This window comes from Lissotriton vulgaris, chromosome 1_1 (genome assembly GCF_964263255.1).
Source record: "Lissotriton vulgaris chromosome 1_1, aLisVul1.2, whole genome shotgun sequence".
Classification (NCBI taxonomy): Eukaryota; Metazoa; Chordata; class Amphibia; order Caudata; family Salamandridae; genus Lissotriton; species Lissotriton vulgaris.
Genome location: NC_141685.1, coordinates 379,494,287 through 379,512,874, shown reverse-complemented (window position 1 = coordinate 379,512,874; position 18,588 = coordinate 379,494,287). Strand labels below are relative to the sequence as shown.

At 43.9% G+C, this 18,588-nt stretch overlaps 1 protein-coding gene across 1 annotated transcript in view; it reads left to right on the top strand.

Moving 5' to 3' along the window:
* The window catches only part of ORC1 (origin recognition complex subunit 1), a 159,698-nt gene that overhangs the window by 120,176 nt on the left and 20,934 nt on the right, over positions 1–18,588 (top strand). The window contains exons 8-12 of the mRNA XM_086952441.1: positions 9,150–9,254; positions 11,754–11,976; positions 17,230–17,336; positions 17,963–18,064; positions 18,413–18,584. Coding sequence (XP_086808567.1) covers positions 9,150–9,254; positions 11,754–11,976; positions 17,230–17,336; positions 17,963–18,064; positions 18,413–18,584 — 709 coding nt within the window. The remainder of the gene's footprint in view (positions 1–9,149; positions 9,255–11,753; positions 11,977–17,229; positions 17,337–17,962; positions 18,065–18,412; positions 18,585–18,588) is intronic.

Here is an 18,588-nt window from a genome sequence, read left to right as displayed (position 1 = left end):
GCTTTTCTTGTCGACAATGCCGCTATCAATCGATGGGGTCAATAGAGAGTTCCTATGACAATGTAACCTCTTTAGTATCCCCTCTAGAACTGAAGTGTTTTCTTCTTAATGTACGCTCCTTCCCTAAACACCAACTTCAGATCTGGGATCTGATTTCTTCCCAACAACCGGATCTATGTTTTTTAACTGAAACTTGGATGAAACCACATACTATACCTGCTATCACACTGGGGGTTCCAGTAGGTTATAGAATCATACATGTGGATAGGCCAATTAAGACAGGAGGGGGGCTAGCTATCATATTTAAAGATTCCTTTAAGATTGCAATGCTAGAACAAAGTTTCACTCCTTTTTTGGAAATCATGGTGTTTAAAATCAACCTAGCAAGCAACATCTCATGGAAAGGAGCATTAATATATCGTCCACCGGGAAATAATTCAGATTTTGCTCTCTCTCTCCTGGAATTACTTGCCCCCCATGTTAGAGCTAAGGAGGATTTTTTCCTCCTCGGTGATTTGAATGTTCATATGGATAACTCTGAAGACCCGGAATCAATACAATTAACAGCAGATTTGTCCAATCTTGGACTTGAGATAAAAAATAGTGGGGCTACCCATAGAGCGGGTCACACTCTTGACTCTATATTTTCCAATTGCTCTAAAATTAGGTGCCTTCCTGCCACTGAAATCCACTGGACAGACCATTTTCTGGTGGAGTTCTATCTGGCAGGACCTACTAAAAAACAACCTAGAACACCACCCCCTCCTATTTACCGCCGCCAGTGGCATAAAATAACAGCTGAAAATTTGCGTGAACACTGGCAACAGCCTCAGTTCTCTGAAACAGACTCTGCTGAAATGGCATTGGAAAAATATAATACATCTCTTAAACAAGCCATAGATACTCTTGCCCCGTTTAAACTTCATAAGCAGTATCCCCCTGCTAAACGAGAAAAGTGGTATACCCCTGACCTTAGGAAAGAAAAACAGAAGTGCAGGAGGCTTGAAAAAGCGTGGAGGAAATCAAAAAAAGAGCAGGAAAAGGAAATATTTCTACTTGCTCAGTCTAACTATTACAAGAATATAAAACTTGCGAGGAAAAACAACCTATCCTCACAATTAGAGGAGGCGGGCAATTGTCCGAGGGAATTGTTTAAAATTCTGCTCAGCTTTGTAAAACCGTCTGCTACTGAGAGCCCTGACGATGCCTCACAGATTCTGTGTGATGAGATCTCCATCTTCTTTGAAGATAAAATAAATCTGATTTACAATAAAATCATTGCTTCTCAAGGCACAGGAACTAGGTCCCCCTCTTCATGTGTATCTTTGGCACCTATGAAAAGCACCTTTCTTACCATTCCTTCCATATGAAAACTGGCTCCCCAAATGATCACCTTCCTGCTAAAATGGTGGCCCCACTGATCTCCATCCTAGGACCCTCCATTCAGTCAGTTATGAATACCTCGCTGGCGAAAGGACAAGTTCCGAGGGAATGGAAAATAGCAGTGGTAAACCCCATAAGGAAGAAGGCGACCTCCCCCTGGACAGACCTTTCCAACCTTCGGCCTATCTCCCTCCTACCCTACATCGGTAAAATGACAGAGAAGCACGTAAACACCCACCTATCGAATCACCTGGAAGCAGCAGAAGGCCTGGACCCCTCACAATCTGGGTTCAGGCCAAACCACAGCACCGAATCAGCCCTACTTGAAGTGACCAATAACATCAGGTTGACACTGGATAGTGGGGGATCTATGATTCTGGTGCTGTTGGATTTGTCTGCTGCTTTCGATACGGTGTCCCACAAAGTGCTTCTCGGTCGTCTGAGGGATGTAGGGGTGGGAGGTACTGCCCTGTCCTGGGTGGAAAGCTTCCTTTCCTGCCGCTCTCAAGAAGTCAGGTTGGGCTCCCATAAATCCACCTCTAGGGAGCTCACCAGGGGTGTGCCACAGGGCTCTTGCCTCAGCCCCACATTATTTAATGTGTATGTGGCCCCCCTGGCCGACTTAGTGAGGCCTTATGGGTTTACCCCGATATCCTACGCTGACGACACCCAGCTGATGTTCCCTTTTAAAACTTTCACCCCTGCCCTGCAAAAATCTTTTGCTGAAGGCATGAGAGCCGTCGCAAATTGGATGGCCGAGAATTGCCTTCAATGCAACGTGGGCAAAACGGAAGTCCTATTGTTTGGGGAGGCGGCAACATCATGGCCTGGGGAGTGGTGGCCCACAGAACTAGGACCAGTTCCTGTCCCAAAGCAGACGGTCAAAAACTTGGGGGTGGTATTCGATCAGGCCCTGACTTTCAAACATCATGTCAACCAAGTTGCTGGCACATGCTTTAGGGCCATTGGACTATTAAAAAGGGTGTTCCCTTATATACCTGATAGCCACAGGAAAACCCTGGTCCAGGCACTGGTGGTTAGTAGACTGGACTACTGTAATGGCCTTCTATTGTCAACTAATGAAGGCCAACTAAACAAATTACAAGTGGTCCAGAATACGGCGGCAAGATTGGTCCTCAATGTTCCATCTAGAACTCCCTCCCGCCCTCTGCTAGCCAAGCTCCATTGGTTGCCTGTGCGGCAACACACAAAGTTCAAAATCCTTTGTACTATTCATAGATGCCGGACAGGAAAGGGCCCTAAATATCTGACCAGAGCTTTTCAACCTTATGTGCCAGGCCGATCACTTCGATCAAGTAATTTGCATTTACTTCAGGTCCCCAAAATAAAAAAATCCCGTCAAGGAGGTCGTGCTCTGGCACATACAAGCCCTGTTCTCTGGAATTCCCTTCCCCTTGAACTTAAACTTATCACCAATCACCTATCCTTTCGTAAGGCTCTCAAGACCCATCTTTTCAGCACCAATTAATTTAGTTTATGATTTCTCACCTCTGTAATGATCAGACACAGGTCCAATCTCCCCCCCAACATGAGCGCGGAGATACCCCTTCGGGGATTTATTCAGGCGCTATAGAAGCACATAAATAAAATAAATAAATAAATAAACTGTCATGTTGAACTTGGCTCCCCATACCTCTCTGATGCCATTAAGCTTGCCCCAATTTTATTATGGTTCTATTTAGAGGAGGAACACAGTTAATCTAACACAAACTATTATTAGAGATTGCCTATCTGTCGATCATGCACATAAGATGGTCTGGCTGTAGTATATAAAAAAAAATACCCTGACTTCATTGGGTCTGGATGATGTTTACACAAATCCTAGTAGTTGCCTGAATCTTTCTTAAAAAATTTTTTTTTAAATATAAAAAGTAAATCTTTTTAGCTAAGGCAGCAAGCGAGAGAGAGGAGAAAAACAGTCTCCGTTACTCTGTAAGATCATATTTAATGACCCCATCGATTTTGCTGGAGAAACACTCCTATTTAGAGTTTGTGACGAACCCACAGCGCAGATTTATCTTGGTGAGATTTCAACTTAATTTTATTCCCCTGATGATGGGTTTCCAAAGAAAGAGCTATTCGGTAGCCGAAATAACAGCATGTCCTTGTGATGGAAGCTTGGAACAGTCCGATCTCTATATAACTTTTTTTGTTGTAGTTTTTATAAAGACAAAAGAATAAGGTATATTTGCCCTCTTCTGCGCGGATACAATTTTATACAATGTCCCCCAGCCCTTTGTTATTTAAAAAAACGTAGTGATTTGCAATAGCCACATTCCTTCGGTCCTGTTGGAAATATAGGAGAGCTTGTATAGATGGGATGCCTTGAGGAACTTTGATTTTATTCATATCTGTTGGCACTATGCACTTTAAAACCCACATTAATGTTGCTGTGTGCATCTCGAGAATGCAGTGACTGGATATCGTATGATATATATACTCAAACTCCTTTATGCCGTTTCTTCTCTCGGTGCTTTAAGAACGGAGGACGAACCACAGGTATGTGCAACAAAGTTTATTCTGCTCGCTTGCACCACTTCACCAGCATTACCCGTTTCGATCCCACAAGGGATCTTGCTCACATGACGCGCTACACAGTGCGAGATTTCCTTAAATACATTTTTTTGTTTTTTAAAGTGACAAGTGCATAAAACATCACGATGTTCGATCTCCTAGACATAGATAAGATACTGGTGTGTTCAAAGGGGATTTTAAAACATGGTTTGTGTAAAATATATGTTTAAATACATTTTAAAACCTCCAGTTTATCCCTTTAAAACAGCATTTAAAAACATGTAACCCACTATACTGCAATGTATGTAAAAGCTGTTAGATTGATTTCATAGCATTGTGCACATTTACAATCTAGCATTTCATGATGCTCATTAGCGTCCAGGTTTAAATACCTTTGGCATCTGCCTTAAATAGCTGGGCGCAAAGTATTACAGCTTTAATTACAGTACTAGTAAATGTAAACCGTTCTTTTGTGAACAGATCGACTAAAGTGTTCAGTTAGTGCATATTTAGTTTGTGCAAAATGCTAAGTGCATGTATTAAAAAACAAAACATACCCTTAAACATATACATTGTAAAAACCGTGTGAAAAGAACTGTAGAAAACCTGCGGTAATGTTACTAATGTCTAATATTTACAAAGAATTGTTTAAATTTAGATTGACAGCTCAGTTACATTCAAATATTAGTTCCCAATACTGATCTTTGTATCAGTCCTCTTATGGCCTCCCCTAGCTATGTGTCCCAGGCAAGTATATAAACCTCGGTACGATTCAGACCCCCCGGATGTTTGGTGTCGAGATTCAAAATATACTTTGTCTCTAATTGCCGTAGGGCTCTCACTCGATCTCCTCCTCTCTTTGATCGGAACACTATCAACTAAAAAATGATTTAAGAATGTCGGATCTGCATTATGTTTTTCTCCAAAGTGTCGAGCACCGGATAAGACTGATCTTGGTTTTTGATTGCGCTGATGTGCTGGAGTGCCCTCTTATGTCCCTGCAGTATTGTACTGCCTACATAGTGGAGACTGCTGGGGCACTCCAGCACATAAACCACATAATTCGTCTTACACGTTAAGGCCTTAGTAATCGGGACCTCTGTAGGATGGAAATGGGTTTTGTAGGAAGTGGCATTAATGCCATATTGGCATGCCTTGCAGGCTTTACATTTAAAGAAGCCCTGGCGCTGACTTAACCACGTACCTTTGCCCGCACCATCCAGGTCGTTACATACCAAGGTATCCTTCATAGAAGGCGCTCTGCTGTATGTTACAGCAGCTTTCCTTAGCAAAAACTGCCTAATAATCGGGTCCCCCTATGGACCAGTTTCTGTCTTTGATTTTTTTGATGTTTTTACTTTGCTTACTGTACCCGAATATAAACCTAAATGGTCCCTCTTTGTTTTTGGTAATTACCTCTGGCTTACTTTGGTTATTTAGGAGAGTGTCCCGATTCATTTGATTGCTTTTCTGAATGGCATTATCAATGCATCTAGGAGAGTACCCCCAAGCTAGAAATCTTGCTTTGCTAGATGCCTGTTTGGGATCCTCACCCCCACTACATATTCGCTTCAACCGCAACATCTCCCCGAATGGTATACTTTGTATTACATGTTCGGGGTGGGCGCTACTCGCATGTAATGCCGAGTTGCCCACGGTGGGTTTTCTATATAGTGTGGTATGTACCTGACCATTGTGGATGTAGATCTGAACATCTAGAAAATTTACGGTTGTGGTGCTGATTGACGCAGTGAACTGTAAAATCAATTTGTTGACATTTAAATTTTGAACAAATGTCTCTGCTTCACTCACTGTATCATGCCAAACCACAAATAAATCGTCAATGTATCGCAACCATTTTCATGCCATTCTTGGTCATGCTTGTCATGTGCTCATTGTGGAGGACCAGCTCCTCCCAACATCCCATGTGTAGACCGCCATAGCTGGGGGAGAAGATGGCCGCCATCGCCACTCCACGTTGTTGCTGATATAATAGGTTCTCAAACATGAACACGTTGTCGAGACAAAACTCCACCATGTTTACCAACATTGCACTGTATTGACAAACTCAGGCCCTCTGCGTGCAAGGTAATGTCTTAATGCCTGTAGTCCATCCTGATGCCTGATTGATGTATATAAGGATGTAACATCAAATGTGATAAGAAGATAGTAGTCTTGCCATTTCATATTTTCGATTTTAGAAAGGAAATCACTAGTGTCCCTCACATAAGAAGGCAGTTCTTTCACGTGGATCTGAAAAAAATAGTCCACATACTGTGAAGTTTTCAGATGCTATTGCAGGCTGATATAATCAGCCTACCTGGAGGCTTGAGTGGATTTTTGTGGACTTTTGGAATAAAGTACATTATGGGTGTCACAGGATTGTCATTTTTCATGAATTTGTATTAGTCAGATGTCGGCAATCCAGAGTTTTTCCATGCTACAAGTTTCATGCTATAACAGTTATACATACTTTTTAAATTCTAATGGTCATAGCGATGGTAGCATTCTCTGTCCCTTAGTTGTGTCATAGCCTCTTCTATGTAGTCCTTTTGTCCCAAAGTACCAAATTGCCCGCTTTATCGGAGTTTTTGATGATTATATCTTTGTTCTCTATTAGTTTGTTCATTAATTGATGGTATTGCATCTCTTGTTTCTTTATTTTCCTTTTTGTGTTGGCATTGACCGCATAGTGGAGGTTTTTTTTAATGCTAAACGTGACGTGTTCATTGAATACATAGATCGAATCCCGAAGAGTAATGGGGGTGAAGGTCGACGGTGTTTTGAAAGGTGTCGTACATTTCTGTGTGTATGTGTGTGTATGTATATATGTATATATGTATATATGTATATATATATATATATATATGTATATATATGCACAAGTGAGGCTCTCTCACCAAACTATCGCAGCCGCCGCCACAGCAATGTTGGGAAGAAAAGCCACGCCACTCCAACGTTCGTTATGGGCTAAAAACAATTTATTTAGCGTTCAAGGCCACCAGATCTTACGCGTTTCGGGCGTCCGCCCTTGTTCACAGATCATTCGTCAGTAAGTTCACAATGGCTTAAATGCAAAAAGTTTTTCCCGGGCATTTTTTTCACAACCACGTGTCAAATTAACATAGAACATATATATATATATTCCCCCCCAGCACTTGTCATCGTGGGGGTTCTCTCGTCTATTGCGCAGGTTACATCAGGCTATGGACAAAACAGGAACGCATTTTGGCAGTCAAGCTGACTTTCTCAACCTGAAATGAGCCATATTAGTGCTTCTATTTAAAAACAAATATTCACTAAAATAGAAGCTGCACTACATCACGCAGCGATTGGGTACATGTAAGCATGTGGGCAGTGAAAGTCCTTCAAACTAAATTGCTTTAGGGTTATTTTCAATCTGTGCTGTTCCGTGTTTATGCCCTCCAGTTCATTTGTATAAAGAAAGCTCCCAACATGCTTTATTCAATTTTCAGCAAAACCCGGACTGGATTTATACACGTCCTTCAGCTTCAACCAGGGGCATCTTTATAATAACTTTAAAATCCAAACATACGCATTTTTCAAGTTGATGCTATTTCACTCTAAGCACAGTTGCCCACCATCTTGGTTTATTTACTCCTTAAAAGTGCATGCGTCTTCGAGGGGAGTTTGCTTTCTACTTGGGGATGCTTTACTGATTAGGAACAACTGTTCAAATTAATTGGAGAAAGATTCTCTGCGACAGCTTCTTGAAGTTTCAAATCCACATGTCCAATGCAACCGGCCCCGATAAACAACAGCACAGACCCACAAGACCACTGCATTCTTGGCCGGTGCCAACAGGGGTGCCAAGCTCCATAGTAGCAGAGGTTATACCAGGGTGAGGATGTGCCGTTAGGTACAGAAGCTCCAGTCCCCGCCAAGGGAGCAGAGGCTCCCAGCGTTTGAAATCGCTCCTCCACAGATGCCTTCTCCTCTTCTCCATCGTCACACTCCAGTCATGGGTGCACGCCTGCCTCAACATCCAGGATCCAGATTGCTTAATACTGGTGTGCTGCCAGATCGCTGGTGGTGCTTTAAAGGTGGCGCTACCGCTAGCGCTCAGAATGTACAAGAAATAAACACCAACCGTATCTGATTAAGGAGCAAGCACTCGTTATCATGGGGGTTCTCATGTATTGCGCAGGTTACATCAGGCTATGGACAAAACAGGAATGCGTTTCGGCAGTCAAGCTGCCTTTCTCAACCTGAATATGGCGCATTTGTACATTTGCTGTGGAAACACTGCAAAATAATGATTGATTGATTGTATCAGTGTGTGAGTGGATGTCTGAGTGGCCCTATGGGTGTATTATTGGTGTGCAAGTGGGTGTATGGATGTGTTAACGGGTATGTGAGTAGCTGTATGGGCATGTCAGTGGCTGTGTGGGCGAGTTAATGGCTGTGGGAGTGCCTGCATAAGTGTGAGTGGCTATGAAAGTAGCTGTATGGGTGATTGAGTAGCTGTTTGAGTTTGTTTTATAGGCAAGTGAGTGGCTGTAAAAGTAAGTGAGTTGGTATGAGTGGTTGTATGAATGTTTGAATGGGTATGTAAGTGGTTCTGTGGGTGTATGAGTGGTTGTATGGATGAATGAGTGGCTGTGTCAGTGCCTGTATGGGCTGTGTGAGTTTCTGTATGGGTAATTGAGTAGGTGTGCGAGTGGCTGTAAAGCAGGCAGTGGTCCCATGGACGACTGCCTACTCTTAAAAATGAAAAAACTTTTAATTTTTCTTTCTGAAGCTCATACTAATTTCCTTTATGGAAACGGGCTGCATTTAAAAAAAACATAAATAAAAAAATTGCTTTATTGGATGAAAATAAATCGGACCAGGTGGTCTGCTGACCCCAGCAGGCCACCATCCCTGTGTAATGGTTAACATTGTTAATATAGTTCTATGCCGCTATTTTAGTTTCTGGTGACATTTACAAACCACCAGGCTTTTAACCTTGTGGTTTATGATGTCACCAGAGCCCCTTAATGGCCATATTAGATCATATTACGCTGCTGCGTGTCATGTACCCCCCCATATATTTTTTTTCACTTTTGTGCTTTACTCAAGGCTCATGTACAGGACTTTAACTACTAAGAATACCAAATTGATCTTGTCTTATCCTTTCTAGATGTCCATAATGTTTAATTTCTTGTTTGCGCTAGTTAAATATGTTGAATACCTTCTCAGCTCATATTAATTAAACTCCTAATCTTTAGGATATTGAAAGCGGAGGAAGAAGAGCCCAGGAAAACTACTGACTCTCCTCGCTCCTGCCGGAAATCTGCACAGCTTAGCTCCCTTCGTTCTAGGCAGCAGCTTAAGTAAGTCCTGTACTATTCCGCATTCTTCCAAACAGTCTATGTGAACCGCATATTAACCTGGGTGTGGTTTGGATGGGTGTGCTTAATGTAAAAATGTTTTTTGCCTCTTTTGTTCATTTTGTTTTGCAATTATGTAAAATATCATGCCAGCATAAGTTAGATGACTGTCTTTCAAAAATAGGTTGCCAAGACATCAGATATGCTGTGCTATTATCAGGCGTCCCATCTTCTGGTCTTGAATGAATGGTGGTACGGAGACAGAGGAGACCCAGCGTATGCCCCTGAGAGATACTTGATGGACCCGGATACGCTACACACTATTTTATACTCAGCAAGGCTGAGGAAGGGGCTGCCCAGGGCAACCCAGGTGGTCTTTCAGATTTGGCGACAATCGCTGTGTCGTATGGGATGGTGGGGAGACCGACGGAGGAGACCCCGCTCTGGCACAATGGGCGGCTGCCGGAGCTGGCATCACTGCGGGGCTTCTGTGGCTGGGATTCAATAGGAATCTCCACACTAGGGCATGTCCTGCAGGGCACGACACTGAAATCCTTTCAAGAACTTAGCAAAGAATACTGTATGCCCCAGACGCAGTTCTTCAAGTACTTACAATTCAGGCATGCACTCATGCCCTCATTGGAGGGACTGGACTCCTTGCCCGAATTCAGCCCGATAGAGGCGAAGATATTTATAGGGGACCTAGAGGACAAGAAAATCTCCCGCATTTACCAAACACTAGTCACACATTGCTCTTGGGACCACTGGGTGGGGATGTAGGGGAGCTAGAGGAGGAGGATTGGCGAGAAGCCCTTGCGGCCCCTAGAGGAGCGGCTATTGCCATACGCCTGCGCTTTATACAGTTCAAGTACCTACATAGGGCTTACTACACCAGGGAGAGGTTGTGGCGGGCTGGCTTGATTGAGTCTCCAGAGTGCCTGAGATGTAGGCATGAAGTGGGTGATTTCCTACATACAGTGTGGTGCTGTGTGGGTTTGGCTGGATTTTGGATGGGGGTGTGGGACTGTCTGTCGGAGGTGCTGCGCTGGGACCTCCTCTCGCACCCCCAAATTAGGACTGCTTCATGTTCTTGAAGGGGTGGGTGGTAACATCTACAAGAGACATTTGCTTTTGCTGGGCCTTACAGTGGCAAAGAGGGATGTGGCTCAGGCTTGGAAAGACCCCAGGGCTCCCAAAGTGGTTGTATGGAAAAAAGGCCTTGATTTTTGTATGGGATTGGAGCGACCAATATTCGAAGCCAGGGGCTGCCCTAGGAAACATTACAAAATATGGAAAAGGTGGGCGGACTACAGGGGCCTATGGCTGGAACCCCCAGCACCGTTGAGAGGTGCAGAGGGGCAGATGTGATGGCGATATCGTGTACACTGTTCTATGTATGGACAACCTAATTCCTACAGGACTGAAGAGACGTTGTGCAGGGGGGAGAGGGGACCGAGGGGGCCATGGGGGGGACCGGGGGTAGGGGTTAAGTATTAAACTGTGTTGGATCGCTGATTATGCTATGATGTACTTGTTGCAGCTCCTCCGGGGTACGGAGTGCTGTCTTATGTACGATCCGTCAATAAAAAGAGATGTAAAAAAAAAAATAGGTTGCCAAAGTCATCTATAGCTATAGTCATCCATTGAGAGCTACTTTGGATTTCTGAAAGGCTGCGTTAATTATGGGATTCTTGAAAGTTTCATTTAGGTGTGCTGCCCTTACCTGGGTACCCATATCAGCTGTTTTGTGTAGAAGTGTCTGGATGCTTTTATTGTTTGTGTATTGCATCTTCCACCAAAGCGGACTGTAAAAATGTCCCCTGTCTCTTCATTGTGCCCAAGCCAGACCCGGTGACTTTGCCTAGGCTTGGTTTTACTGGTGGACAGTAATATTCATCTCCTCCACTAAACAACCACGTGATAAAGATGCTTTGAATAGCTTACCTGTCCACCCCATGTTCTGTGATGCATTTGTGAGCGAGGGATTAGGCAACATGCGATATGACTTTGTTCTTACAAAGGTGATCTTTTAATAAGCGGGAATACATATGCACACACATTGTTTTGTATTTACCAAAATACATTGGCCATGTTTTCACTTTGCAACTGGCATATCAAATCAAGAGACCGATTATTATTCACGATTGTGTGTGGCTGCAGCCCTCATTTGGGATTGCCGGGTCAGTCTCCAACAGCTTCCATTTTCTGGAGTTTCCTTCCCCTAACTGACACTCCATGGGTTCAGAAGGAATACCAGCGTTTGCTCATCAACCCTTATGCAGTTATTTGCTTGTGAGTATCTCCGAAGTGTGTGTGAAGTAATCCTAGCCACGATGCAAGCAGTACACTTACGAAGCATCCGCTGCAATGAGAATACCCACCAATCTCTTTCGTAACACTGCTGTCATTCCAATGCTGGGGGCATTTAAGCATCTGTTATCAACAGTGGAGCTGTGAATAGCTTTCGGACAAGTCCAACTCCTCATTGAGTTTATTTCTTAGATTCTTAGGTGCATCTGATAATACAGGTGAAGACGAGGATTTCCAACCTTTAAAGGAAACTGTTGAATCCAGTTCCAGTGAAGAATCGGAGGAGGAAGAGGACCAAGAAGATGAAAGCAAGCCAATCGCTGCAGCTAAAAGAAAACCCATGCCTGTTCCCAGGACCCCAGTATCTTCAAAGAAAGCCTCTTTGAGGACACCAGCCAAAACACCATCCAAAAGCGTAAGTTTGAGATCAACTGACACACCTCCTAGTTTGAGTAACCAAAGACTAGGATTCAGTGCAGCATGCAAGCAAGTGTTGGGAAAGAGGTCACTTGTCGAACAAGCTGGTATCATTGGGGATGAACTCTTATTGTTCAGGTCAAGTGGTTTGGGATTTATGTTCCATTGTCTTTTACAACAATTAATGTTAATATCCTTGAGGAAGTTGTTGTATAGCTTTTCTTTTTCTCTAAAGTTCTTATCATTTAGATCTATCACACAGTCCGTTATGTTCCTTTGTTTTTTTAGTAGCGATGAATTCTTTACCATTTCTTTTTAAGTAACCCCCATGGTCAGAGGTTGGTTAAAATGTCTGTGTACACTTAGTGGTCCATCAGATAGGGAAACAACCTTTACAACGTGGACATTACACCGCAATACATTCACAACGCAGTGCCATTACAACGCAAGTCGTTACAACGACTTGCTCTATAGGGCGCTCTAGACTAAGGAATAGTAGGATTTATTATTCCAACACCTTCCCTTTTGTTGCACACACCGGAGTTGGAATAGTAAATTGTACTATTCCTAAGTCCAGCGTGCCATCTAGAGCAAGTCGTTGTAAGGACTTGCGTTGTAATGATACTGCGTTGTAACGACCACGTTGTAAAGGCACGCGATGTAATGACTCACGTTGTAAAGAGTCATATTCATCAGCACTTGTACTCGAACCTTCCTGATTGGCTCTTTCGAGGCCAGGGTGATACAGCATTGAACTGGAAGTATAAAACATAAATAAGAATTTGAGTGAAAATTGACAAGCCAAGGTAACTCAATCAGTAATGTTTTTGGCAAAGATTTCAATCTTGGAAACTGTGGTTCAAACAAAAGTTCCTACTAGCAGAGCCTTGAATGCAACTTTCCTCTGGGACCTCATTCAGTGTCCTCATCCACACACTTTGTGGTGAATTGATTGTCTTCTCTTCAGGTCTTGAATGAAATGAAATGAAATGAAAAAGAAATTTCTAAAGCGCACTGCGGCCAAGCGGCTTCCTGGCGCTGAGGAGCACAACATTATCTACAGAGGGTCCCATGAGAGGTTAGCCGGGAAATGCCTGAAGAAAAAGAAAAGTTTTAAGGGCTTTACGAAAGTGAGAAAAAATGGGGATAGAGCGGATGGAGAGAGGGAGATTGTTCCAAATCTGGGGGGCCAATACAGAAAATCGGGTGCCCCCGGTTCGGGATTTGCGGAAGCAGGGGACATGAAGGAGAGAAAGAGAAGAAGAGCGGAGAGATCGACTGGGAGCGTGGGAGGAGATTAGAGAATTAATGAAGGGCGGGGCAGAACGAGAGTGCGCCCGGAAAGCCAGACAGGCTAATTTAAACCGGGACCTGAAGAGAACCGGGAGCCAATGGAGGGATTTGAGGGCCGGGGTGATGTGGGAGGATTTGGGAAGACGAAGGATAAGGCGCCTGGTTTTGGATGGCCTGGAGACGGCGAGTTTCGTAGGCGGGGATGCCTACATACAGGCCGTTGCCATAATCCAGGCGGGATGTAATGAGGGCCGTGATAATGGTTTTAAGGGCATCAACAGAAAAGAACCGGGAGATCTTACGAATAAGGCGGAGGGAGGAAAAACAAGAAGACACAACGGAACTGATTTGGGCGCGGATGGAAAGATCATCGCTGATCTTGATGCCCAAAGTCCGGACTGAGGAGACAGGAGAGGGGGGAGGGTCAAAAGAAAGGGGCCAGTGAGCCGAGGACCAGGGATTAGACGAGCCGCCAGTAAGGACGAGCTCCGTTTTATCGGGATTGAGCTTCAAATGGTTGAAGCTCATCCACTGAGAGATGAAAACAAGGGTAGAACAGAACTTAGGGAGAGAGTCAGCTGGGGAAGAGAGATCGAAGACGAGCTGGAGGTCGTCTGCGTAATTATACACAGAGACCCCCAGCTCGAGAAGAGAGGAGATGAGGGGACGGATGTAAAGATTGAAAAGAAGAGGGGAAAGGGAAGAACCTTGAGGGACCCCACAGGTGACTGGGAGAGGGGGAGCAGAAAAATCAGAAAGGTGAACTGCCTGTGATCTGCCTTGAAGGAAGGACGCGATCCAGGAGAAGGCAGTGCCTTGGATGCCCGCTGCGCTGACACGGTCGAGAAGGATGGCATGATCGACCGTGTCAAACGCAGCGGACAAGTCCAAAAGGACCAAGGCCTGGGGGAGGTTGCTATCGGCCTTGCCCTTGAGTTCATCCAGGACCGCGAGGACCACTCCCTCAGTGGAGTGGCCAGGACGAAAACCCGCCTGGTGTGAGGCCAGAAGATGATTCTCCTCAATGTAGGCGGAAAGGCAGGATGTCACGTAGCTTTCAAGAATCTTCCCTAGGTAGGGGAGAAGGGAAATCGGCCTGAAGTTAGATGGAAGGGAGGGATCAAGGCCAGCCTTTTTCAAAATAGGAAAAACAATAGCAGATTTAAAGGAGGGGGGGAACACAGCCCGAGACCAAAGAAGTGTTAAGAAAAGTGAGGGGGGGGGGGCCGGGCAACTAGTGTAAAGAGTTCTAAGGATCCGTGCGGGGGCACAGTCTGCAGGAGAACCGGACTTGACCTTAACGAGCAGGTCAAGGAAGAGCTCAGAAGAAATAGGTTCAAAATGATCGAGAACAGAGGAAGATAGATAAGAATAGTCAGACAGAGCAGGTTGGGACACAGTGGGAATATTGGCCTTAATGGTGATAATTTTATTGATGAAATAATCGTTCAAAGAGTGACAGAGGGATTGAGAAGGAGCAGGGGAAAGACAGGCACGATGGGAGGTAGCAAGACTGTGAACTAGTGAGAAGATCTCACGGGACTTGTTGGCCGATAGGGCCACTCGCTCAGTAAAATATTTAGATTTGGCCGCTAGAATGGCTTTTTTATAGTTGTTAAGAAGGGCTTTGTATTTGAGACGGAGGGTAGGGCAGTAATTGCGACGCCAATGACGCTCCGAGCGCCTGAGCTCTAATTTCAGGGATTTAAGGTCACTAGAAAACCACTTGTGAGCGTCATGGGGGCGAGCCGATTTAATCTTTTTGAGTGGAGCGACCTGGTCGCAAGCAGATGAAAGCCAGGTGTTAATGGCGTTCGCCTGACTTTCCAAAGACAGGTCAGTCAGGGTAGGAGCGGATGAAGACAATAAGGAGGAAAGGTCGTTAAGATCAGTCTTATTCCAGCTTCGGGCCAGGATGTTTTTAGGCAGGGGAGCTTTCTCAACATGGCCTAGATGGATAGAAAAGGAGATCATGGAGTGGTCCGACCAGACACAGGGTAAGATGGAAGTGGCCGAGAGTTGACAGCGTAAGGACCAAATTTGGTCTAAGATATGACCGTGAGTGTGGGTAGGGGCCAAAACATGAGGTAGGAAATTAAGACATTGAAGTGTGGCAGAGAAATCTTTGGAAGAGGAATCTTCCCTCGGATCGCCCGGCCAAAAGTTGAAGTCGCCGAGCAGGAGCAGCGAGGAATTATTTACCGCCAAAGTGGCCAGAAGATCCTGCAAGGTGGACACAAAAGATGGCATGCTTTGAGGTGGGCGGTACACGAGGACCACCGTAAGGGGTACCGGAAGATTAAGAGAGCGCGCCACCAAGAAGTCAACACTGGGTATGCGGGGGTGCGGAAGAAGCTGGAATTTCATGGAATTGCATTTTGTCTAAATGTGCTCACGTATGGAAATATGGTTGCAAGATGTTTTCCACTGAAATAATAGGCTGCAACCTGGTCTCTAAAAGGGCATTTTCCAGTAAGCTGCATACATGTCCGTCTGTGCATATGTACCTGCTAGGTAACCTCCATCGAGGTGGAGGGACCAATTAAGGTTTTTTTGTGCTTGTGATTTGATTGCACATGAATAAGCATCATAAATATTAGGCTGCCCTACTCCCTTTTCAACATTTTGCAGGCTCAAAAGAGGCTTTGTCTGCACCAAAATATCACATTTTAGTTAATCAACTAAGCAAACTTGCTCCCCTCCTTCAGTCTCAGTCAGAGTTACATGTATTAAAATTGCTGCGAAAGCTGCATCAGCCTTAGACGAGAAAGGTGAAAAATCTGAACGCCAGCAAGTTGAATATTGTTGAACTTTATTAATATGGCACTAGGCATTTTGCAGAACTCCCTCCACAAAGTAATCACACATGCACATATTGATCGACAATGTTCATCAGCCAGTTTGTTTTTGTTAAAATTGTTTTTTGGAGTATAAAAACAATGAAAGGTAGGCATAAATAGCAATCTTCAGTTTCAAGGGTCTGTTCCCAATGAGAGTCAGCGGCAAGTAACCAAATGAGAGCACTCTAGTTGGATAGAGAAAAAAGAACATGATTGCATCAGTTTCTTTTACCCTTCATTGTTAAATATGTGTCGACAGATCAAATTGTTACCAGTTCAACATTATGTTGGGTTGCTAGAGAATCATACATAATGCAAAGATCGCACCTACATATGAAGACCTAAATATGCTGAACTGTGTCATCATTTTTTTGGGATCCTTACATTAAAAACGTTCTTTGGGTGCTGATGAAACATCTAAGTAGGGTCCTAAAGTCACACTGCCATGATCCGTGAGCATCTTTGATTCAAGGAATTATATTTTTCAGGGACCTGGCAAATCTGCCTAAGCCTCTGAACTGACTATAAGAATATATAAGTTGTTCATAATAGCAAATCTGAAGCTTGGATTCTTCGTCTTTAAGATCACCCACCCAGCTGGTTGTGCTTTTATGATGACGCTTTTGATGGTGTCAATGGTGTCCTAGGTCGGATGCATAAGACTGCTGAGGCTGAGCACTGCTGGCTGATTAGTAGGGCACTGAGGGACCGCAAGAAGCGGAGGTAGTTACAGAAACGGCAGTCGTTGCATGGGGACTTTTTCAAACTTCATTAAAGGACCATTGGGATAGAGCTGGAAAATATGGGAATTTAAAGACTCATCCACGAAATTAGAAAAAGTGATGAAACTTTTGAAGATTTTAACAACATCCTTTCCTTCTAAAGTTGCAAAATAGGTGGAGTATTCTAAAACCAGTTAGCATGTTGGGGAGGGTGGAGCCAGGACACAAATAAAAAGTACATATTTTCAGATGTCCAGTTTTTTATTTAGACTCTGTGCTAAACATGCTATACAGATTGGCCTTTTTACCAAAATAAATTACAGCTGGACGTAATTGTAGCTGGAAATGTTGGTTTTCTAGGTGCATTACATGTTGTTTTTGAATTTTTTGATTCAGCCTGCACCAAAGACCCCCAAGACTCCACGCCTTGCCACTCCAAGAATTCCTGAAAGAAACAAACCTGCGAGGAATCCAAGCAATGTACTTGAAGAGGCTCGCTTAAGGTAGATCACAGGAGCTTCACAATTTTGTTATTTGTTCATGTTTAGAAGTGGTGGGGTTCAGACAGCAGGAGCCCAAACCTATTTGTCCTGGAACTTTTTTAAGATGATCGGGTTCCAGTTGATGTTCAAATTAGTGGCTCTCTCCAAATCCTTGAAGGTGAATATCATCTGAGGAGACATCAGTGCACTTTCTACGGAGGAATCCCGCTCTGTGGACTCATTTTTAAACGTCGATTACTTACATTTTTGTCTCCTTCATTCAATGAAATGAGAATGATTCGGAACACAGATTTTAAGTTTAATAAAATAAAGTTTTATTGTAGTAATATTTTAGAAAGTCAGTGATGTGGAGGTTAATGTGACATACATATAGAAAGGTTTTCTGTGAAGCATACGTTGCAGTGGATAAAGCTGACCTTCGCATGGTGACTTGATTAAAACCGAAATAGAGCAGGGGTGCCCAACATATTTGCAGGAAGGCTGGATCCATCCATAATTTTCAGGGTAACCACTAGCAACGTAAATTAGTTTTATTTAATTGTATGTGTATTTATCTTATGTTGATATTCCAGAAATCTAGCTCTGGTAAATGTTTAATGACATGACCATTTCTCTGGTTCTCCTAGGCTACATGTTTCTGCAGTTCCGGAGTCTTTGCCTTGTCGAGAACAAGAGTACCAGGACATCTATAGTTTTGTAGAGAGTAAACTTCTTGATGGTACTGGGGGGTGAGTATTGTTCCATGTAATGAGCATTTTCCTTATCAAACTGTGTGGCTGAGGAATACGAGGGCCACTTAGCTTCATGTTGTCAAAACACTATATTTTCAGTACTGGCCTTGCCACACCCGTATGTATCCTGGAATAAGGAAAAAGCAATCTCAGGAAACCTGGACATCGGCGACAAGGACCTATTTTGCCCTGTTATTTGGTTACAGGGCATACATTTGATATTTCCATTTAGTTCCCACATATGGAAAGACACTAGTCCAGGGCAGCCCTGCCTTGGGATATGCTAGTATGTCTTGAATTTCAAGGGATAATTCGCCGTGATCTGAGCTTTTGTTGGTGTTACAGGTGTATGTACATCTCTGGAGTACCAGGAACTGGGAAGACTGCCACTGTCCATGAAGTAATCCGCTGCCTCCAGCATGCTGCAGACAACGATGATTTGCCGTCCTTTCAGTACATAGAAATCAATGGCATGAAACTGACCGAGCCCCACCAGGCCTATGTCCAGATATTGAAGGTGA